The sequence below is a fragment of the Chiloscyllium punctatum genome, chromosome 32, assembly GCF_047496795.1.
Source record: "Chiloscyllium punctatum isolate Juve2018m chromosome 32, sChiPun1.3, whole genome shotgun sequence".
NCBI classification, from domain to species: domain Eukaryota; kingdom Metazoa; phylum Chordata; class Chondrichthyes; order Orectolobiformes; family Hemiscylliidae; genus Chiloscyllium; species Chiloscyllium punctatum.
The window spans coordinates 30,284,404-30,308,546 of record NC_092770.1 but is presented as its reverse complement, the minus strand read 5'-3'; the positions used below and the strand labels follow the sequence as shown (position 1 = coordinate 30,308,546).

The window sequence follows — 24,143 nt, the reverse complement described above, 5'->3', positions numbered from 1 at the left end:
TACAGCTCTATAACTCAGTACAGCAGTTTTCCAGATAACCTTAATTTCTTGTCATATTTGGAAAAGCCTGAGGTTGGTGGAATTTCCTGCTTCATGATCTTTGGGCTGTCCACGCGTCTAAACCATTGGCTGTGCGATAGAAGAAATGGGTCCCTTAGGTCCCTTTTAAACCTTCCCCCTTTCACCTTAAACCTATGCCCTCTAGTTTTGGACTCCCCTACCCTGGGGAAAAGGTTTTGCCTATTCACCATTGACCTCGCCAGCCTGTTCCGGCATTCAGTCTGATTGTAGCTGACCAGCTTCCTGCCTGCTCGCTGTACCCCTTGACTCCCCAAGAGTTCAAACTTGTCTGCAAGTCATGGATATATTGAACAAACAAGTTTTCAGAACCTTTGGAGGTAGAGAATTCCAAAGGTTCACAACTCTCCAAGTAAAGGCATCTCCATTGTTGGTCTGAAACGGTTGAGGAGAAAGTGAGGACTGCAGATGCTGAAGATTAGAGTCGAGAGTGGAAGAGCACAGCAGGTCAGGCAGCATCCCAAGAGCAGGAGAGTCAGCGTTTTGGGCACAAGCCCTTCATCAGGAATGAGGGGGTGGCCTCTCTGCTGAGAGATAAATGGGAGGGAGAGTGGGGCTGGGGGGAAGGAGATAGGTGAATGGATGTGTGGGGGGGGGAGGTGAGAGTGATAGGTCGGAGGGCAGGATGGGGCGGATAGGTGGGAAGGAAGTTGAACAGGTAGGACAGGTCATGAGAGGGCAGTAAAAGCTTCAGTGCAGAGGGGATGACCAGGGGGAGGCAGTGAGAGAGAGACTTCCTGAGATCCTTGTACAGGGAGGGGGAGAACTTCTGCAAGGTAGGCATCCTTGGAAGAGGCTTGGAAATGAGTCAGCCCTTATCCAGAGTCTTTGACCCCGTGTTCGATGTCCAGGAGATCCCACCATGCTCTGATCAAGCCCTGAGTACTTGGGAAAAGTGAAATCCCAGTCAACGAGAACGTCAGCATGTCACATTGTGATTGGAATTCCTGGAACTTCCCATAAGCCTGGTCCAATGCCAAACTGAATCCAAAGTGGATATCTGGGATCAGGAGGGCACAGCCAACTTTGGTAACTGAGTGTGTATAAATGATTGTGATTAGCAGATGACTGGGGAAAGGCTAGAGCAACAGTAAAGGTGACGAAACTATTGTCAAACTTGCGTAAAACCTCATTTGGCTTACTAATTTCCTTTTGGGGAAGGAAATCTGCCATCCCTACGTGGTCTGGCCTACACGTGACTCCAGACCCACAGTTGACACTCTGAAATAACTGAGAAAGCCACTCAGTTCAAGTTTACTTTGGGATGGCATCAAATTCCAGTAACACCCCACGACAGAGCATAAGAAAAACTGCAATTGCTGGAGAAACTCAGCAGGTCTGGCTGTATCTGTGGAGAGAGAAAAACAGAGCTTTGGGTCTGGACAGCCTTCTTCAGAATGACTTTTGACAACTTTTGACAGGACTATGTAACCTACTCTTCACGTTGATCAGTCCTGGTTGCTGCTGTCACAGCCCTAACTCAGTCAGGTTGACCCCAACGCTAGAATTTCACAGTCTCCCTAGGAGTGGGTATGGAGGGGATATCTGCAGGAGAGCAGGGGGAGAAGACTCTGCATTAGTGATACGGGATGATTGTTCAATTGAACCACAATTATTCTTTGTTTCACATTTGAGTTAAGGTTTTGATCGTGTTTCTGATACTTCCAGCACAAAATAGAGTTCACCCAGAAGCAACAAGATCTACTGAGGCATATCCTTGATGCTTTTTCCAAGTATCGAATCCCTCAGGAAGTCACCAAGAAGCTAGTAAGTAATGGGAGGATGAGTGTGCCTTTATTTAGTGTTAGTTTGCATCCCAAAAGCAAATGAATTAATCTTTTCCCTTTCAAATTTGCTTAAACTTTGTTATATTGATGAGACCAATACGCAGCCAATGTTTACAGAGCAAACATCAAGAGCAAATGAATGAATAATGACAGAAATGTAAGTTTTAGTGAGTTCAGCTGATGGGAAGATATTGGCCAGGCCAGAGATCCCCAACATTTTCTCACTGAGGAACTTTTCAATTTCTCTCTCCTTTGGGACCTGGGCGAGGAAATTTCAGAAAGATGTGGATCTACAAAGCAGTGGAATGTATATTTCATAAAATAAATCCAAAGCAATAAATCAATCACTTAAGTAAATGCGCATTAAATAAAAATGACCATTAAAAAGTGCCAAGCAACTGCACATTTCATAATGTATAATTCATTTGTGTCTCTTAACTTGAAGGCTGTATTGAAGTGGCATGCCATCATTGTGTTCTGTTTGTGTTCTCAATTTAATCAGTCACCATTGTAATGATGAGTCTAATAACGTTACTGCCACTCCCTACTCTGTGTGCTGATTGAATGGTCTCATAATCCTATAGCCCCGAATCTGGGTCACAGAATGATTAACTCCCCTCCTGACTCCCCAAAGCATGTCCACCATCTACAAGGCACAAGTCAGGACTGTGATGGAATACTCCCTGGTTGCCTAGATGAGTGCAGTCCCAACAATACTCCAGTAACACAATACTACCCAGATCAAGCTAGGCTGCTTGATTGGCAACGCACTCATAAATATGCTCCACCACCGACGCTCAATAGCAGCAGTGTGTATTATCCACAAGATGCCCTGCAGTAATTCACCAAAGATCCTCAGTAAGCACCTTCCAAACCCATGACCACTTCCATCTAGAAGGACAGGGGCAGCAGCTATATGGGAACACCACCCCCTGCAAGCTCGCCTTCAAACCACTCACCACCCTGACTTGGAAATATATCGCAGTTCCTTCACTGTCGTTGAATCGAAATCCTGGAATTTCCTCCCTAATGGCAAAGTGGGTGTCTAATTTCAAAAGGGTACTCTACCACACCTTCCCGAGGGCAATTAGGGATGGGCAACAAAACTTGATGTTGCTAGGGATGCCCAGTCAAGCGCGCGCGCGCGCACACACACACACACACACACACACACACACACACACACACACACACACACACACACACACACACACACACACACACACCCCTAACTGAGGGAAGAAAGATTGGAAGAGAATTCAACATCTCAAGATACTGACCCATTCTCTGATCTTGTAAAACCGCAAGAAGGGAATGTATGAAAAGAACTTCAATGATTGAATCCAAGAGTGCAACATTTTTTCCACAACTCGAGAAAGTGGTAGAAATGAGTTCAATTACAACAGTTAAAAGGTATTTCACTACGTATATGATTAGGAAAGGTTTAGAGGGATTTGGGCCAAATGCAGGGGAATGGGACTAATTCAGTTTTGGAAATCTGGTCAGCACAGACTAGTTGGGCCGAAGAGCCTGATTCTGTCCTGTATACCTCTTTGACTCTATATCTGAGCTATTCTTAGAATCTCTTGGGAAAGCAGAGTAAGAATGCCCTACACAATGGAGGGTGTTGACTGCTCGGTGTGTGTGTCTCTCTCCAGCTACAACAGAGAAGCAGCACTGAGGAGAACTTCCTCCTGCTCACTGAAACAGCCACCAGCCATGTACAGGTGCTTGTTGAATTCACAAAGAAGTTGCCCGGTAAGTGACATGGTTTGTCATTTCTTTCATTCACTCCTGGGGAGGGGAGGCCTGGAGGTTTTGCTAAAAGGCTGACATTTATTATTACCCCGTCCCTCAGGGCCCCTGGAGAGGGTGCTAGGGGCTGCTTTGTGAAGATTCAATGCAATCGAGGCTCTCGCCTCAGTGAGTTGGGGGATGGGGAATGGGGAATGGTAAGGAGGTAGCCATGTGGTGCCACAAACAGACTCAGACAGGGGAAGGCCAGTGGGATATCTTCTCTAAAGGGACTATACTGAACTAATTGGGGATTTTAATAAGGAAAGCTTCTGTAGCTTAGGAGTAGACTTAAACTCTAATAATTTGAGAAGAGGAAATACTGGAGGGCACAGCACCATCCCATAATGTTTTGAATCCTTCTCCCAGAGGAAACAGACACATTAAAGGGAGCATTTGTCGAACAAATGGCAGTTGGGAGGTGAAATTCTCAGTTATTATCTTCATACAACTGCATTCATCTCAGCCACTCCCTGTCCTCCTGAGGGCCACACTCTCACACTGCAAATGTCCGGGTAAAGACATTTCCCTTCCAATCCCATTTGGAATGATTAATGACTTTCTTATAATGATGGGGCCCAGTTTTGAAAATTCGGTAATACAGGAATTGGGCTCCCATTGCAGTGACCGTAGGAAGTCTTGGTGAAATGGGTGTTTCTGGATTACCTGTTTCTTTTCTAGTGACATCATCACTAAACCACTACACCTCACTGCCCAGATCTCCAGAGGTTCCTCTCTATGTAGGCAGACACAGACGATGAAATTCAGCATCACGTCCAATGTACCTCAGCCTCTGGACAATTGAGGAAAAGAGGATTAAAGATGAAGGATTCAAACCTCAGTCTAAGACTCTGGTTTTCCAGGGTGCATTGGTGCCTGACTTCCTAAAGACTTTGGTATATTTGGACAATCTACCACAGCACCTGAAAGTGCTGGATGAGTAACACCAGAGGACTTGAGAAGATCCTTCAAATCTAGTGCTAAGAAAGATGGTCCGACAGGAAGGTCCCATCCCAAGCCAATCCTTCCGGCTTCAAGACCTGAACCAAACAAGAGCAATGTAGCGGACGGAGCTGGTATTGGACTGGGGCGGACCCAAGAGTTGAACCACCACCAATCATCTCTCTCTCTCTCTCTCTCACTCTCACTCCCTCTCTCTTTCTCTCTCTAGTAAGAGAGAAGCTCGATGGCCCTCTGGGACTATGATGAGGGAGTATTCCCAGTGAAATAAGGAGCATTGGCCAGAGGTGAGGTGGCTAATTCTGCCTCTGCTTTACTCTGCAGGGTTCCAGATGTTGGACCATGAGGATCAGATAGCCCTGCTGAAAGGCTCTGCTGTTGAGGCCATGTTCCTTCGGTCTGCTCAGATATTCAGCAGGAAGATTCCTTCTCAGCAGAGTGAGTTGCTAGAGGATCGAATCCGTCACAGTGGTAAGTCTGAAGAACTCATTTAGAATGTGTGTGTGTGGGTGTGTGTGTGTGTGTGTGTGTGAGTGTTTGTGTGTGTGTGTGTGTGTGTCTGTTTGTGTGAGTGTTTGTGTGTCTGTTTGTGGGAGTGTGTGTGTGTCTGTTTGAGTGTGTGTTTGTGTGTGTCTGTCTGTGTGTGTGGGTATGTGTGTTTCTGTGTGTGTGTGTCTGTTTGTGTGTGTGTCTGTGTGTGTGTGTGTGTGTGTCTGTTTGTGTGTGTCTGTGTGTGTGTGGGTGTAGGGGAAAGTGGGGACTGCAGATGCTGGAGACCAGAGTGGAGGGTGTGGTTCTGGAAAAGCACAGTAGGTCAGGCAGTGTCCGAGGAGCAAGAAAATCGACATTTCGAGCAAAAGCCTTTCATCAGGAATGAGGCTTGTGGGTCGGAGGGCTAAGGGATAAATGGGACGGGGGTGGGGTTTGGGGGAAGGTAGCTGGGAAAGTGATAAGTGGATGAAGGTGAGGGAGAAGGTGATAGGTCAGAGGGGGGAGTGACCGACAGGTCCGAAGGGCTGTGCCGAGTTGGAGGGGAAATGAGGAAGCTGTTGAAATCCACATTTATCCTGCGTGGTTGCGGGGTCCCAAGGTGGAATATTATCCATTCCCCTCCAGGGGTTGGATGGTAACGGTTGGCAGTGGAGGAGGCCCAGTGGGAGTTGAAGTGTTTAGCCAAGGGGCGGTGAGGTTGGTGGGCATGGCTGTCCCTGAGATGTTCTCTGAAATGATCCGCAAGAAGGTGTTCTGTCTCCCTGATGTAGAGGAGGAACATCATATTCTGACTTGAACCCTGTAACCACAGGGGATAAATGTGGATTTCAACAGCTTCCTCATTTCCCCTCCCCCCGCATTATCCCAGTCCCAAGCCTCCAACTCGGCACTGCCCTCTGGACCTGCCTATCGCTCGCCCTCTGATCAATCACCTTCTCCCTCACCTTCATCCACCTATCGCTTTTGCAGCTACCTTTCCCCCAGCCCCAACCCCCCCTCCCATTTATCTCTCAGCCCCCCGGCCCACAAGCCTCATTCCTGATGAAGGGCTTGTGCCTGAAATGTTGATTCTCCTGCTCCTTGGATGCTGTCTGGCCTGCTATATTTTTCCAGCAACACACTCTCGACTCTGTGTGTGCGCGTGCATGTCTGTGTGTCCGTCTGTATGTCTGTGTGTGTGTGTCTGTCGGTACGTGTTTGTATGTCAGTGTGTGTGTCTGTCTGTGTCTGTGTGTCTGTGTGTGTGTGTATGTCTGTCTGTGTGTGTGTCTGTCTGTGTGTGTTTGTATGTCTCTGTGTGTGTCTCTCTGTCTGTCTGTGTGTCTGTCTGTCTGTATGTGTGTGTGTGTGCACGCGTGCGTCTTTGTGTGTGTGTGTGTGCATGTATTTGTATATCTGTGTATCTATCTGTCTGTATGTGTGTGTGCACGCGTTTCTGTGTGTGTGTCTGTCTGTATGTGTGTGTGTGTGTCTGTCTGTCTGTTTCTCTTGTCTGTTTGTATGTCTGCGTGTATGTCTGTTTGTATGTCTGCGTGTATGTCTGTTTGTATGTCTGCGTGTATGTCTGTTTGTATGTCTGCGTGTATGCCTGTTTGTATGTCTGTTTGTATGTCTGCGTGTATGTCTGTTTGTATGTCTGCGTGTATGTCTGTGTGTATGTCTGTTTGTATGTCTGTGTGTATGTCTGTTTGTATGTCTGCGTGTATGTCTGTTTGTATGTCTGCGTGTGTGTCTGCGTGTATGTCTGTTTGTATGTCTGCATGTATGTCTGTATGTCTGCGTGTATGTCTGTTTGTATGTCTGTGTGTATGTCTGTTTGTATGTCTGTTTGTATGTCTGCGTGTATGTCTGTTTGTATGTCTGCGTGTATGTCTGTGTGTATGTCTGTTTGTATGTCTGCGTGTATGTCTGTGTGTATGTCTGTGTGTATGTCTGTGTGTATGTCTGTTTGTATGTCTGTGTGTGTGTCTGTTTGTATGTCTGTGTGTATGTCTGTTTGTATGTCTGTGTGTATGTCTGTGTGTATGTCTGTGTTTATGTCTGTTTGTATGTCTGTGTTTATGTCTGTGTGTATGTCTGTGTGTATGTCTGTTTGTATGTCTGTGTGTATGTCTGTGTGTATGTCTGTGTGTATGTCTGTTTGTATGTCTGTGTGTATGTCTGTTTGTATGTCTGTGTGTGTGTCTGTTTGTATGTCTGTTTGTATGTCTGTGTGTGTGTCTGTTTGTATGTCTGTGTGTGTGTCTGTTTGTATGTCTGTGTGTATGTCTGTGTGTATGTCTGTTTGTATGTCTGTGTGTATGTCTGTTTGTATGTCTGTGTGTATGTCTGTGCATATGTCTGTTTGTATGTCTGTGTGTATGTCTGTGTGTATGTCTGTGTGTATGTCTGTTTGTATGTCTGTGTGTATGTCTGTGTGTATGTCTGTGTGTATGTCTGCGTGTATGTCTGTTTGTATGTCTGTTTGTATGTCTGCGTGTATGTCTGTGTGTCTGTCTGTGTGTATGTCAGTTTGTATGTCTGTTTGTATGTCTGCGTGTATGTCTGTTTGTATGTCTGTGTGTATGTCTGTTTGTATATCTGTGTGTATGTCTGTTTGTATGTCTGTTTGTATGTCTGTGTGTATGTCTGTGTGTATGTCTGTCTGAATGTGTGTGTGTGTGTGTCTGTCTGTTTCTCTTGTCTGTGTGTATGTCTGTGTGTATGTCTGTCTGTATGTGTGTGTGTGTGTCTGTCTGTCTGTTTCTCTTGTCTGTTTGTATGTCTGTGTGTATGTCTGTGTGTATGTCTGTCTGTATGTGTGTGTGTGTGTCTGTCTGTCTGTTTCTCTTGTCTGTGTGTATGTCTGTGTGTATGTCTGTTTGTATGTCTGTTTGTATGTCTGTTTGTATGTCTGTGTGTATGTCTGTTTGTATGTCTGTTTGTATGTCTGTTTGTATGTCTGTGTGTATGTCTGTGTGTATGTCTGTTTGTATGTCTGTTTGTATGTCTGTGTGTATGTCTGTTTGTATGTCTGTGTGTATGTCTGTTTGTATGTCTGTTTGTATGTCTGTGTGTATGTCTGTGCATATGTCTGTTTGTATGTCTGTGTGTATGTCTGTGTGTATGTCTGTTTGTATGTCTGTTTGTATGTCTGTGTGTATGTCTGTTTGTATGTCTGTGTGTATGTCTGTGTGTATGTCTGTGTGTATGTCTGTTTGTATGTCTGTGTGTATGTCTGTGTGTGTGTCTGTGTGTATGTCTGTGTGTGTCTTTGCTTTTGCCACCTCCATGCCTTGAAGCATTTCCTTCACAATCCTGTTGTCCCACTCTGGGTCATACTTTTTTGTCACAACTTAAAACTTGAAGACATTCAGAAGTTGATCTGTCAGAATCTGAGGAAATTTGATTCCAGTTTCAACTGGTCTGTTTTAATCAGCCCGTGTATGGCTAAACTGGCGCGGGGTTTTGTTTTAGCCGTAAGTGAGGACTGCAGATGCTGGAGATCAGAGGTGAGAGTGAGGTGCTGGAAAAACACAGCAGGTCAGGCAGCATCTGAGGAGCAGGAGAATCAATGTTTCGGGTTTGATCTTCATCAGAAATGAAAGGGTGGCCCAACGGGGCTGAGAGATAACTGGGAGGGGGGTGGGTCTGGGAGAAAGCTGGCTGGGAAGGCGATAGGTAGATGGAGGTGGGGCGTGATGGTGATAGGCAGGTGGGGAGTGGATAGATGGGAAGGAAGATGGACAGGTAGGACAGTTCAAGAGGGCAGTGTCGATTTGGAGGGTTGGCTCTGGGATAAGGTGGGAGGGAGGGCAGTGAGGAAACCGGTGAAATTGACAATGATGCCGTGTGGTTGGAGGGTCCCAAGGTGGAAGATGAGGCGTTCTTCCTCCAGGCATCAGGTGGCTAGGATTTGGCAGTGGAGGAGGCCCAGGACTTGCATGTCCTTTGTGGAGTGGGAGGGGGATTTGAAGTGTTTGACCACAGGACAGTGGGATTGTTTAGTGCGTGTTCCCCAGGGATGATCTCTGAAATGTTCTGCGAGTTGACGTCCTGTCTCCCCAATGTAGTGGAGACCACATCGAGAGCAATGGACACAGTAGATGAGGTGTATGGAGGTGCAGGTAAATCTCTGTTGGATGTGGAAAAATCCTTTGGAGCCTTGGATGGAGGTGGGGGGGGGGGGGAGGGGGAGGTGTGGGCGCAAGTTTTGCACTTCTTGCAGTGCTAGGGATAGGTGCTGGGAGTGGAGGGTGGGTTGGTGGGGGATGTGAGCCTAACAAGGGAGTTGCAGAGGGAATGGTCTCTGCAGAACGTAATTAGGGGTGGGGTCTGTTTGTAGGTGGTGGAAATGGCGGAGGATGATGTGCTATATTCAGAGGTTAGTGGGGTGGAAGGTGAGGACTGGGGAGGGTCCATCTTTGTTGCAATTGGAGGGGTGGGGTTCAAGGCGGAGGTGCGGGAAGTCGAAGAGATGCACATCAACCATGTGGGAGGGGCAGTTGCGGTCTTTGAAGAAGGAGGCCATCTGGTGTGTTCTGTGGTAGAACTGGTCCTCCTGGGAGCAGAGGAGTTGGGAATAAGGGATAGCATTTTTACAGGAGGCAGGGTGGGAGAAGGTATAGTCCAGGTAGCTGTGGGAGTCGGTGGGTTTGTAGTATATATCCGTGTTGAGTTGGTCACTGGAAATGGAGATGAAGAGGTCCAGGAAGGGGAGGGAGGTGTCAGAGATGGTCCAGGTGATAAATGGTCCAGGTTGGGGTGGAAGATGTTGGTGAAGTTGATGAACTGTTCAACCTCCTCGTGGGAGCCCGAGGTGGCGCCAACACAGTCATCGATGTGGCGGAGGAAAAGGTGGGGGATTGTGCCTGTGTAGCTGCAGAGGATGGACTGTTCCATGTACCCAATAAAGAGGCAGGCATAGCTGGGGCCCATATGTCTGCCCATAGCTACCCGTTTGGTCTGGAGGAATTGGGAAGATTCAAAGGAGAAATTGTTGAGGGTGAGGACCAGTTCAGCCAATCAAATGAGAATGTCAGTGGCAGGCTACTGGTTGGGTCAGCATGAGAGGAAGAAATGGAGGGCTTTGGAGCCTTTGTCATGGCAGGTTGGTGTGTCCAGGGAGTGGATGTCCATGGTAAAGATAAGGCTTTGGGGACCAAGCGAATGAAAGTCATGGAGGAGCTGGAGGGAGTGGGTGGTGTCACGAATGTAGATGGGGAGTTCCTGGACAAAGGGGGACAGGATGGTTTCAAGATATGCAGAGATAAGTTCAGTGGGGCAGGAGCAGGCAGAGACGATGGGTCGGCCGGGGTAGTCAGGTTTGTGGATTTTGGGTAGGAGGTGCGGGGTTCATGGACTATGAGGTTGGAGGCTATGGGTGGGAGATTCCTGAGGTGATGAGGTTGTGTACGGTCTGGGAGATGATGGTTTGGTGATGGGGGGGGGGGGGGGGGGGTGGTGGGGTCATGGTCAAGGGGGCAGTAGGGTTTTGTTTCACCTATTTAAAATACTGGCCTTAAAGGCGCAGGCCTACTTAGCAACTAGAGATCACAATCAAATTGTTGATATGGAGTTTTTTGCAAGGTTTGTGAAGGTTTGTAGCTCAGGTTGAGATTCAGGGTGTAGGTTTGCTCACTGAGCTGTAGGTTTCATATCCAGACGTTTCATTACCTGGCTCAGTAACATCATCAGTGGCGACCTCCAAGTGAAGCAAAGCTGTTGTCTCCTGCTTTTTATTTATATGTTTGTCCTGGATGGGGTTCCTGGGGTTTGTGGTGATGTCATTTCCTGTTCGTTTTCTGAGGGGTTGATAGATGGTATCTAGATCTATGTGTTTGTTTATGGCGTTGTGGTTGGAGTGCCAGGCCTCTAGGAATTCTCTGGCATGTCTTTGCTTAGCCTGTCCCAGGATGGATGTGTTGTTCCAATCGAAATGGTGGTTTCTTTTGTAGATATGTACAGCATGGAAACAGACCCTAAACAAATCTAGTTCCTTTTGCCAACACTTGACCCATATCCCTCCAAGCCCTTCCTATCCATCTACCCATCCAGATGCCTATCAAGTGTTGTAATTGTACCAGCCTCCACCACTTCATACACGTACCAGTTGCTGTGGTGGAATTTGAATCCCCAGAATCTGGGCCCTTGGGTCTCTATCCCAGTGACCACTTCTCCATCTCCTCTCTCCAACACTTGCCACTAATTTATAAACAATATCTTTGTATTCCAGAGTTTTCCAGAATCTAGGCCATAAATGAATCAATCCCGCTGAATTTGCAGCAAACTGCTGGAGCAATTGTATTGTGAGAGAAGAAATTTCTTCAATGTGTTGAGTTTTTATTTGCATGGGGAGGGTTTGAAAGGAATGAATGGGGGAGACAGAGTCTTTCTACCACCATCAGTAGAGTCCAGGACACAGGAGATCACAGTTAAAGTTTGAGCTTGGTCATTCCGAGGCGAGGTTGGGAAGTATGAAGGTAGCAGAGATTGGAGCTTAGTTTTCATAGAATCATAGAATGCCTACAGTGCGAAACAGGCCATTTGGCCTGTCAAAGCCATACTGGCCCCCTGAAGAGCATCCCACCCAGACCCACCAGCCTCCCACCCTATCCTTGTAACCCTGCATTTCCACCTTACCTGCGCATCTTTGGACTGTGGGAAGATACCAGGGCCTTTACAAATGAGATTGACAGAGATTTGTTGGCCAAGGATTCTGGGAGCTATGAAAGAAGGCTAGCATGAACACAAAGGGCTGATGTCCCCCTTTCGGTGCTGCTTAATTCTACAATTCCACTGGCAGCCAAGGTGGGAGGGTGACATTAAAATTCTGCTCAGCCATGATCTTATTGAATGGCAGAAGGGGCTAAAGCGGCTGAATGGCCTTCTCCTATTCCACAACCTAGGACATACTCGAAGGCCCATCCTTTGAAAACTTTCAGACTTTTTCACAAGGAAGGACAGCAATGTTTTGTGACAGATGCTGCAGCGTTATTGAGTACAATTCATCGTGGCTGGTGTAAATTTGTTACCAGTTCCACACTTTATATGTCTGCCTTGGGAGTTTGGAATGGCCAGAAGTAACTATATCTAGCAACTGGCTTTTGGTCAAACAAAGACATGAATAATGTATGTTGTAGCTTGAAACCAGGTCTCAGAGACAATAAATATTTCAGTGTGCAGTATTGTGTGCATTGTATTGTTCTGTGTTTATGTCAATGGCACAGAGCAGAGAGGGAGAGAGAGAGAGAGTGCATTTCAGGTTGTTTGAAGTTTATGTTTGCTGTCCTTACAGCTGTGAGTGAAAGATCTGCTCAAGCAGAGTTAAAACAAACCCCCCTCAGAGATGCTCCCTCATGGGGTTGTGCAGGTTGAGTGCAGACACACTGGATGTTGAGGCAATGACTCTTTTGGTGACCTTCGTGACATCCTGCACCCCTTCATTTCGAACAGGACCTTCCTATCCCCATGGAAATGGCTCGGCAAATGTTCCCAACGCAGCTGCACTGGCCTGAGCAGTAAATACACTGGTGATTCCAAAATCCCACTCACAACACACCCTTCCCCTAAAAGCATTCAAGTTGCATAAGAGGTGACAAAAAATAACTGATGAAGGCAGAGCAGTAGATGTGGTCTATATAGACTTCATCAAAACGTTCGACAATGTTCCACATGGTACACTGGTTAGCGAGGTTAGATCACATGGGATTCAGAGGGGGCTAACTAATTGGATACACAATAGACTTGATGGTAGGAAATGGTGGGTGGTGAAAGGTTGCTTTCCAGGCTGGGGCCCTGTGACCAGCAATAGCCACTAGGACTGGTGCTGGGTCCACTGCTTTTTGCTATTTATACCAATGGTTTGGATGTGAATATAGGAGGTATGGTTAGTAACACTTCAGATGAAATCAGTAGCATAGGGGACAGTTATGATGGTTATTTCTGATCTTGATCAGATGGGCCAATGGGCTGAGGAGTGGCAGATGGAGTTTAATTTAGATAAATGAGAGGTGCTACATTTTGGAAAGGCAAATCAGGGCAGGATTTATACACTGAATGGTAAGGTCCTAGGGAATGTTGCCGAACGAACAGTCCTTGGAGTGCGGGTTCATAGTTGTTTGAAAGTAGAGTCGCAGGTAGACAGGATAGTGAAGAAGGCGTTTGGTATGCTTTCCTTTATTGGTCAGAGTATTGAGTACAGGAGTTGGGAGGTCACGTTGTGGCTGTACAGGACATTGGTTTGGCCACTTTTAGAATACTGCTATAGGTTTCCAAGCTGTTGACTCTGTGACTGCATGAGTGAGGGTTAAATGTTTTCTATTTGAGATAGTTTTTGCATTTGAGATTATTGAGCTCAATTCTAAGATCAGAAGACTGGAAAGTTTAAGTGAAAGATGAGGTGCTGCTCCAATGAAGGTTAAAATAATGATGATGAAGGGTATAGCGGCCAAGAGCTAAGAGGTCAGAGTAGGATTGGAATTGGAAACAGGAAGCCAGCACCTTGCCTTTATACCAATAGTTGAGCAAGTAGTTCTGCACAGGAGTTTGTGTTTGGTCTCTGAAATGGAGAGAAACTCTACTCTGAGAGGTAAGAACAATGACTGCAGATGCTGGAAACCAGATTCTGGATAGTGGTGCTGGAAGAGCCCAGCAGTTCAGGCAGCATCCAACGAGCAGCGAAATCGACGTTTCGGGCAAAAGCCCTTCATCAGGAATAAAGGCAGTGAGCCTGAAGCGTGGAGAGATAAGCTAGAGGAGGGTGGGGGTGGGGAGAGAGTAGCATAGAGTACAATGGGTGAGTGGGGGAGGGGATGAAGGTGATAGGTCAAGGAGGAGAGGGTGAAGTGGATAGGTGGAAAAGGAGATAGGCAGGTCGGACAAGTCCGGACAAGTCAAGGAGACAGTGCTGAGCTGGAAGTTTGAAACTAGGATGAGGTGGGGGAAGGGGAAATGAGGAAGCTGTTGAAGTCCACATTGATGCCCTGGGGTTGAAGTGTTCCGAGGCAGAAGATGAGGCATTCTTCCTCCAGGCGTCTGGTGGTGAGGGAGCGGCGGTGAAGGAGGCCCAGGATCTCCATGTCCTCGGCAGAGTGGGAGGGGGAGTTGAAATGTTGGGCCACGGGCCGGTTTGGTTGATTGGTGCGGGTGTCTCGGAGATGTTCCCTAAAGCGCTCTGCTAGGAGGCGCCCAGTCTCCCCAATGTAGAGGAGACCACATCGGGAGCAACGGATACAATAAATGATATTAGTGGATGTGCAGGTAAAACTTTGATGGATGTGGAAGGCTCCTTTAGGGCCTTGGATAGAGGTGAGGGAGGAGGTGTGGGTGCAGGTTTTACAGTTCCTGCGGTGGCAGGGGAAAGTGCCAGAATGGGAGGGTGGGTCATAGAGGGGTGTGGACCTGACCAGGTAGTCACGGAGGGAACGGTCTTTGCGGAAGGCGGAAAGGGGTGGGGAGGGAAATATATCCCTGGTGGTGGGGTCTTTTTGGAGGTGGCGGAAATGTCGGCAGATGGTTTGGATTATGCAAAGGTTTGTAGGGTGGAAGGTGAGCACCAGGGGCGTTCTGTCCTTGTTACGGTTGGAGGGGTGGAGTCTGAGGGCGGAGGTGCGGGATGTGGATGAGATGCGTTGGAGGGCATCTTTAACCACGTGGGAAGGGAAATTGCCGTCTCTAAAGAAGGAGGCCATCTGGTGTGTTCTATGGTGGAACTGGTCCTCCTGGGAGCAGATACAGCGGAGGCAGAGAAATTGGGAATATGGGATGGCATTTTTGCAAGAGATAGGGTGGGAAGAGGTGTAATCCAGGTAGTTGTGGGAGTCGGTGGGTTTGTAAAAAATGTCAGTGTCAAGTCGGTTGTCATTAATGGAGATGGAGAGGTCCAGGAAGGGGATGGAGGTGTCAAAGATGGTCCAGGTAAATTTAAGGTCAGGGTGGAATGTGTTGGTGAAGTTGATGAATTGCTCAACCTCCTCGCAGGAGCATTGGCGCCACCTCGTGCTCCCGCGACTCCCACAGCTACCTGGATTACACCTCTTCCCACCCTATCTCTTGCAAAAATGCCATCCCATATTCCCATTTTCTCAGCCTCCGCTGTATCTGCTCCCAGGAGGACCAGTTCCACCATAGAACACACCAGATGGCCTCCTTTTTTAGAGACCGCAATTTCCCTTCCCACGTGGTTAAAGATGCCCTCCAACGCATCTCGTCCACATCCCGCACCTCCACCCTCAGACCCCACCCTTCCAACCCCGTAACAAGGACAGAACGCCCCTGGTGCTCACCTTCCACCCTACAAACCTTCGCATAAACCAAACCATCCGCCGACATTTCCGCCACCTCCAAAAAGACCCCACCACCAGGGATATATATTCCCTCCCCACCGCTTTCCGCCTTCCACAAAGACCGTTCCCTCCGTGACTACCTGGTCAGGTCCACACCCCTCTACGACCCACCCTCCCATTCTGGCACTTTCACCTGCCACAGCAGGAACTGTAAAACCTGCGCCCACACCTCCTCCCTCACCTCTATCCAAGGCCCTAAAGGAGCTTTCCACATCCATCAAAGTTTTACCTGCACATCCACTAATATCATTTATTGTAACCGTTGCTCCCGATGTGGTCTCCTCTACATTGGGGAGACTGGGCGCCTCCTAGCAGAGCGCTTTAGGGAACATCGCCGAGACACCCGCACCAATCAACCAAACCGGCCCGTGGCCCAACATTTCAACTCCCCCTCCCACTCTGCCGAGGACATGGAGATCCTGGGCCTCCTTCACCGCCGCTCCCTCACCACCAGATGCCTGGAGGAAGAATGCCTCATCTTCCGCCTCGGAACACTTCAACCCCAGGGCATCAGCGTGGACTTCAACAGCTTCCTCATTTCCCCTTCCCCCACCTCATCCTAGTTTCAAACTTCTAGCTCAGCACTGTCTCCTTGACTTGTCCGGACTTGTCCGACCTGCCTACCTCCTTCTCCACCTATCCATTCCACCCTCTCCTCCTTGACCTATCACCTTCATCCCCTCCCCCACTCACCCCATTGTACTCTATGCTACTCTCTCCCCACCCCCACCCTCCTCTAGCTTATCTCTCCACGCTTCAGGCTCACTGCCTTTATTCCTGATGAAGGGCTTTTGCCCGAAACGTCGATTTCGCTGCTCGTTGGATGCTGCCTGAACTGCTGTGCTCTTCCAGCACCACTAATCCAGTATCTACTCTGAGGGGTGTTAACCTTTGGAATTCTCTAACACAGAGGGCAGTGAAAGCTCTCTTTGAGTCTGTTTGAGGTTGAACTTGATCAGGATCAGAGGTGTGGAAATGTTTGATCAGCAATGATCATATTAAATGGTGAGGCAGGCTCTATGGGCTGCTGAATGACGTCTTCCAGTACTTATGGTTACAGCTTTCATTGCTATCCCACCAATGACCAATGTTTTGTGATGCCTCATGATGTTTGGGAACACATTCTTTAAATTCCAAATGCAAGACAGCATCACAAAAAAAGACACTTTCCTGAACACCCCATCCCTCAACGGAATTCATCTTTGATTGTAAGAAAGAAAAGACTTGCATTACGACAACAGCATCTGTGACCTCTGAATATCCGAAAATATATTTGATCAATGAGGTATTTTGAAGTATGTTTGGAGTGGAACACAGCAATCAGGTTGTACACAGAGATATCCCAAAAACAACCAGGTCAAAAACAGAAATTGCTGAAAATCTCAGGAGGTCTGGCAGAATCTGTGGAGAGAAATCAGAGTTAATGTTTCAGGTCCTGTGGCCCTTCCTCAGAACTGACCGGCTCATCCACGTTATAGATGTCAATTGAGGGGTATACACTGGGCTAAACGTTTCCTGGATGTTTTCAAATCATACTCTCCCACAGTGCGGCGCTCCCTCAGCACTGACCCTCTGACAGTGTGGCACTCCCTCAGCACTGACCCTCTGACAGTGTGGCACTCCCTCAGCACTGACCCTCTGACAGTGCGGCACTCCCTCAGTACTGACCCTCAGTCAGTGTGGCACTCCCTCAGTACTGACCCTCCGACAGTGGGCACTCCCTCAGTACTGACCCTCAGTCAGTGTGGCACTCCCTCAGAACTGACCCTCCGACAGTGCGGCATTCCTTAGTACTGACCCCCTGACAGTGCGGCACTCCCTCAGTACTGACCCTCTGACAGTGTGGCACTCTCTCAGCACTGACCCTCAGTCAGTGCGGCACTCCCTCAGTACTGACCCTCAGTCAGTGTGGCACTCCCTCAGAACTGACCCTCCGACAGTGCGGCATTCCTTAGTACTGACCCCCTGACAGTGCGGCACTCCCTCAGTACTGACCCTCTAACAGAGTGGCACTCTCTTAGCACTGACCCTCAGTCAGTGCGGCACTCCCTCAGTACTGACCCTCAGTCAGTGTGGCACTCCCTCAGAACTGACCCTCCGACAGTGTGGCATTCCTTAGTACTGACCCCCTGACAGTGTGGCACTCCCTCAGTACTGACCCTCTAACAGAGTGGCACTCCCTCAGTACTGACCCTCTGACAGTGTGGCACTCCCTCAGTACTGACCCTCTAACAGAGTGGCACTCCCTCAGTACTGACCCTCCAACAGCGCAGCACTCCCTCAGCACTGATCCTCTGACAGTGCAGCACTCCCTCAGCACTGACCGTCTGACAGTGTGGCACTCCCTCAGTACTGACCCTCTGACAGTGTGGCACTCCCTCAGTACTGACCCTCTAACAGAGTGGCACTCCCTCAGTACTGACCCTCTGACAGTGTGGCACTCCCTCAGTACTGACCCTCTAACAGAGTGGCACTCCCTCAGTACTGACCCTCTAACAGAGTGGCACTCCCTCAGTACTGACCCTCTGACAGTGTGGCACTCCCTCAATGCAGCCTCTGGTCTACGTGCTAGTCCCTCTAAAATTCATTTTATTCATCAGGTGTGGTTAAGCTCTGGCTCTTTTATCCAGTATCAGCTGATCTCTCCTGCTTCACAGAATTGATTCCTCAGCTTATCAGCCGCTGATGTGTGTCCCTAGTTTCCGTACAGAGAAGGTTTTCTTACAGAATCCTGCTTAAAATGTCAGTGCTGAGGAGGTGACATGCCCAGGTGGAGTGGGAAGATAATTCTGTCTTAACTCGGACGCTGGAGAGCAAAATGATAATCTGGAGCTTTTGTCCGGGGGAGCCAGTCTGGGTGTGATAAGTGACACATTCCTGCCTGAACTGCCCAGATAGGTCCTTCACAGTGTCCCCTTTCAACTTTATAACTTAAGGTCACTCTAATGAATAATTCATGTGTGTGCCTCAGATTCTGCAAGAATCTATAATGAATTCTTAATATTCTGTTGGATGAATAGAGTTGTGTCTGGAGCTGCCCTTGTGACAGAAGGGTTTATTCATATGGAGATGGATGAGTTCTTTCTTCAAAAAAAGGACACTTTTTTTTTAAAGTCTGAGGACAATATTAATGGATGTCTTTCCCTTTGCAATGCAGAATATTATAATATTTACGCCCACATGAGGACTGAAACATGAGGAACTTGAAAGGTTTTCAAAACATGAAATTTCTATTCATTCCTCATTATTCAGATGGCAGGATCCTGATGATATTCTCTCAGCTACATGTCATGCTTCCAAATTAATCCTTCAACTTACCTGAGCCTCGTTCACCTGTGCACGCACCGTGTCGTTCTGTCATTCCGAGATTCGGCCCCGTTAACACTTTCCAGCCAAGTTTGTAATATTAGGGGGAGGGTGCACAGGGGATGGGCAAAGCTGCTACCACCACTGGAGAATTTCAGTTCACGTATAATATTGCGGATGCTGTCGATCTGAAATTCAAAGACAAAATGCTGGAGAAACTCAGTGAGGTTTTGTCTTTGAGAAGAAGCGAGGGGAGATCTATTTGCAGTGCCCGCGATGGTAGAGGGGGTTGGTTGGCTTGGACAGTTGGTTTGCAGCGTGGGTCCAGTCCCTGCGCTGGCTGAGGTTACCAGGAAAGGATTCTCCTTCTCAGTCTCTTCCCTTGTCTGTGATGTGGTGACCCTCAAGTTAAACTACCACCCGGCATCTCTCCTTCTCTCTCTGTCTCTAATGAGACTGCAGCCCTATGATCGGGTAAGACTGGCAATGTTGCTTTTGTCAGACGCTAAAGGGGATTGACTAAGGCAACATTGAGAGGATGTTTCCCCATGTGGAGCGATCTAGACCAAGGAGGGGATGCGGGGGGTGGGGGTGGGGGGGGGGGGGGGGGGGGGGGAGGGCAGGTTTAAGATAGAGAGGAAGAGGAATTGCTTCTCTCGAAGGGTCATGAAGCTGTGGACCTCACCCTCCCAAAGTGAGGCAGATCCTGGGGGCATTGAGTAAATGTAAGGAGACAGTCAGGTGTTCAATGAGTAACGGGTTGAAGGGTTATGCGGAGCGGGCAGGAGGGTGGAGCTGAGGCCAAGAGGAGACCCACCAGGATTTTATTAAATGTCAGAGCAGGCTCAAGGGGCTGAATGGCCTCCTCCTGTCCCTTGCTTTTGTGCTCTTACATCTATGGAGCATCTGTGGAGTTTAGAAGAAGGGTCTTATCGGACCCGAAATATTAACTCTGTTTCTCTCTTCCTGCCTTTTCCCCCAAAACACTGATTCTCTTCATCTCCATCTTCCAGGGCTCCCATCAACAAACCCTGACTTTTCCCAACAGATCAAAGTTTACGGGGAGAAGGCAGGAGAATGGGGTTGAGAAACACATCAGCTGTGATTGAATGGCAGAACAGACTCAATGGGCCGAACGGCCCCAATCTGCTCCCATATCTTATAATCTTATGGCTTCTCTTGCTGAACATTGCCAGCAAGGTTGGGCCTGAATACACTGACAAGATGGTGGTACAACTGAGAGAACGGAGGAGCCAATACCTCGCTGTGGAGACTGGAGTCACGTATAAGTTCAGACCAGGAGGGAAGAGCTGGTTTCCCTCTCTAAAGGGACAGTAGTGAACCAATCAGAGGCTGAATGGCCCGTTCCTGTACCATTATAATCCTGTGGTTGATTACAGATTTGACCAAGATAAGAATTGACCAGGATTAGGGTGGCACAGTGGCTCAGTGGTTAGCACTGCTGCCTTGCCAGCGCCAGGGACCCGGGTTCGAATCCAGCCTCGGGGGACTGTCTGTGTGGAGTTTGCACATTCTCCCCATGTCTGCGTGGGTTTCCTCCGGGTGCTCCAATTTCCTCCCACAGTCCAAAGATGTGCAGGTTAGGTGAATTGCCCATAGTGTTAGGTGCATTAGTAGGGAGTAGGGGAATGGGTGGGTTACTGTTCGGAGGATCGCTGTGGACTTGTTGGGCCGAAGGGCCTGTTTCCACACTGAAGGGAATCTATTCTAATCAAGAACGATCCAGGATAGGTTCCACTCCCTCTCCATTGGTAGAAGCGGTGCCAAATCCAAGCCTCAGAATGGTCCTGTCACAAGTCAACCAATCCCAGTGAGGGGGCTACAGATCGGCCAACCAGGTTCAAGGCCACACCTGACATTGAAGTGAGGGATTTGGAGTGATTCTGGAGTGAGGGATTTGGAGTGAGACTGGATTGAGCCATGCTGGGGTTTGAACCAGGAGAGCATGGTGCTCTGTGCTGGGGTCGAGTCTGTGTGAGAACTGGGTTTCCAGATCTCCAATACTGTTTGTGATTCAAATTAAAATCACAGTGCTCTGGTTGCAGTCTCAATGTAGTGAGGGAATTGAGATCATAAGCTCTTTTATTGTTTAATTTATTCATTATTAACAGATTCTGGTCTCTCTAACCATCTTCAACTGAAGACAATAATTGAACAATGTGAGATATTTGATTTGGTCATGAGAACGAGGTGGTCATGAAATTTACCCTCAAAATGGGGTGATGCAAACAACATATTTGATCAGATGCTTATTAAAATAATCCAGTTACATAATCTAATTTAATGGAAGTACAGATTTGGAGGGGCTGAATGGCCTCGTCCTGTTTGTGTGAATGAAATTCTGTGGGACTCTCAGCTAGAGTCAGATAAATTTCCTTCCAGTGTATTTAGCATGAACCTGTGACAATTTACTTCACCGAAGGAATGCATTTGAGCTAATAAAGTCTCTGTGACTGTCAACAAAGGGATTTTCTTTCTACATTCGGGGAATGTGGGCAACGCTGGCTGGGGCAGCATTTACTACCCGTCCCTAGTTGCCCCTTGAGAAGATATTGCCCTTGAGAAGGTAGGGGGTGAGCTGCCTTCTTGAACCTCTTCTCATTCCTGATGAGGGCCCTGGCCCGAAACATTGACTTTCCTGCTCCTCGGATGCTGCCTGACCTGCTGTGCTTTTCCAGCAACATACTCTCCACTGCCAATTTTGTGTTCAGTCGCCCAACTTGTGTGTCCCGTTGTAATCTCTTTCCTACCTCATTGCCTTGGGGCCATCAGCTTCTGCTGCCGCTATTTACCACGCATTCATCCAATTCCACAGTGAAAGGTTTTTTTAATGATTCCGCTTCTTCAAGGAAATAATTTTTGAAAATGTCAAAACGAACTCCCTTAGAACACATAGAATAGTGAAATGACAGGAGACACCTCCATCTAGTGGTAGCTACTTTGAACTGCGAGTAGTGACAAAATGTGGGGTGTTACATTTTACACTTCATGGTCTTTCAATGTTAATGATTCTCATCAGCTTCCTGACAATCTTAGTCCTAGGGGGTTTCACAGTTGCCTAGTATAGGCAGTCCGCAATTTGTAGCAGTTTATTATGTTGAGAAACAGTAATTTCGATAAGATGTTATTTAATTAGATGATATATACAACCATGAGCATTGGAAATGGTTCACTGATACTAGACATCAAACAGGCTGTCAGAGCAGAATGTGTTGGGCTTGTTGAAGTTCTGGGACAGCATCCTACTTTCCAGCTGAGATGTTCGGGGACTCATTCTTCAATCTTTCTTGTCCTCCTTTTCTGGTTAGGTCTTCCATCTCAGAAAACAGCTCTTGATGTGAACACCCCTCAGCTCCGAGCACTTGCTGTTATCTCATATTTCCAGGGGCAGGTAACTTACTCTGTGTCAATTATCTGAGCCCTTTCAACCAATAGCCATAGGACAGTTATTCATAAGAATGGGGAGCAGGAGTAGGCCATTCAGCCCCTCTAGCCTGCTCCACCATTTAATACCATCATTATGACCTCAACCCCACTTTCCTGCCTGCTCCCTTTAACCCTTTGACCCGTTACGAACCAAAAATCCTGCTTCAATTTACACAATGTCCACTACACTCAGGGGAAGTGAATTCCACAGATTGATGTTGCTTTGAGAAAAGTAATTTCTCCTCATCACTGTTGGAATATTGTGTGAAATTCTGGTCTCCCTCCTATCGGAAAGATGTTGTGAAACTTGAAAGGATTTAGATAAGATTTACAAGGATGTTGCCAGGGTTGGAGGATTTGAGCTATAGGGAGAGGTTGAACAGGCTGGGGCTTTTTCCCTGGAGCGTTGGAGGCTGAGGGGTGACCTTATAGAGGTTTACAAAATCATGAGGGGCATGGATAGGATAAATAGACAAAGTCTTTTCCCTGGGGTGAGGGAGTCCCGAACTAGAGGGCATAGGTTTACGGTGAGAGGAGAAAGATACAAGAGACCTAAGGGGCAACATTTTCAAACAGAGGGTGGTACATTCATGGAATGAGCTGCCAGAGGAAGTGGTGGAGGCTGGTACAATTGTAACATTTAAAAGGCATTTGGATGGGTATATGAATAGGAAGGGTTTGGAGGGATATGGGCCGGGTGCTGGCAGATGGAACTAGGTTAGGTTAGGATATCTGGTCGGCATGGACGAGTTTGACTGAAGGGTCTGTTTCCGTGCTGTACATTTCTATGACTCTGTTTTAAATCTGTCACCCTTTATCCTAAAGCCATGACCTCTTACTCTAGATTGTCTCTAGGGGGAAACATTCTCTCTGTGCCTGTGATTTGGAGATGCCGGTATTGTCTCTGCCGACTTTGTCAATTCCTTTTAGCTTCTTCCATACCTCAATTCGATCTTCTCTCATTCTTCTAACCTCCAGGGAATATAGGCCTAAAGTGCTCGATCTCTCTTCATGATGTTTAATGAGCATTGTCCCTTTGCCCACCTCCATGTGAAGGTTAGTTTTCATTCCTTCTGAGAACTAAATCTTCTTTTCAAAAACAACACAGAGGGTACGTTCGGCACCAGGTAGATTGTTGGCACTAGTTGATTGTGCGTCGTGACCTCTGTGTCTCTTGTAATCCTTCACTTTCATTTCCCCGCGCTAGAATTTTGGGGAATTAATTCCTGCTGTAGTAGATGTTAAATGAAATCTCATGCTGCACAGTAAATAATTGGCAAATTTGAATCCCTGTTTCCAACTTCTTTCTCCCTCTGTCTGTGTGGGTTTCCTTTGGGTGCTTTGGTTTCCTTAGATGTGCAGGTTGGTTGGATTAGCCATGGGCAATGCAGGTTACAGGGATGTGGGGAGAAGATGGATGTTCTTTGGAGGGTCAGTGTGGACTCAACGAGCTGAATGGCCTGCTTCCTCTACGCTGTGTGATTCTATAAATCTCCTGAGCAGCAGATTTCACTCTTGCTTCACCTCAACCAGTCCTTGTGACAGTAAGTTCCACATTCTCAACACTCCCTGGTTAAGAAAGTTTCCCTCTGAGGTCCCCACTGGATTTATCTGTGACTGTTGTCTATTTAAGATCGTTAGCTTTGACTGAGATCTGTTTCATTAACTTCTGATTCGTGAATAGGGAAAAGAGGAAAGGACTGTGTGATCTCATTTCACAAATTCAGAAAGGTTGTGAATGTGAACTTTAATATTTATGAAAGCATTTACTGGGGGTGACTGAAAGGTAACGAGAGTGCAGCAAAGGGCTGGAACTACAAACGCTGGTGTATAACATGACATAAAGGCAAAGCAGGACAGTGGGATTAGACAGAGTGCCACAGAAAACCCTCTGGTTTCCCTACCGATGATGGTCCAGCAGTTCTGGGAAATGGATTTGACCAGATGCACATTA

General features: G+C 47.6%; 1 protein-coding gene across 3 annotated transcripts in view; it reads left to right on the top strand.

Moving 5' to 3' along the window:
• The window catches only part of nr1h4 (nuclear receptor subfamily 1, group H, member 4), a 125,000-nt gene that overhangs the window by 78,442 nt on the left and 22,415 nt on the right, over positions 1–24,143 (top strand). For all 3 annotated transcript variants that reach the window (XM_072551979.1, XM_072551977.1, XM_072551978.1), the window contains 3 exons: positions 1,747–1,845; positions 3,524–3,623; positions 4,944–5,090. In XM_072551979.1, coding sequence (XP_072408080.1) covers positions 1,747–1,845; positions 3,524–3,623; positions 4,944–5,090 — 346 coding nt within the window. The remainder of the gene's footprint in view (positions 1–1,746; positions 1,846–3,523; positions 3,624–4,943; positions 5,091–24,143) is intronic.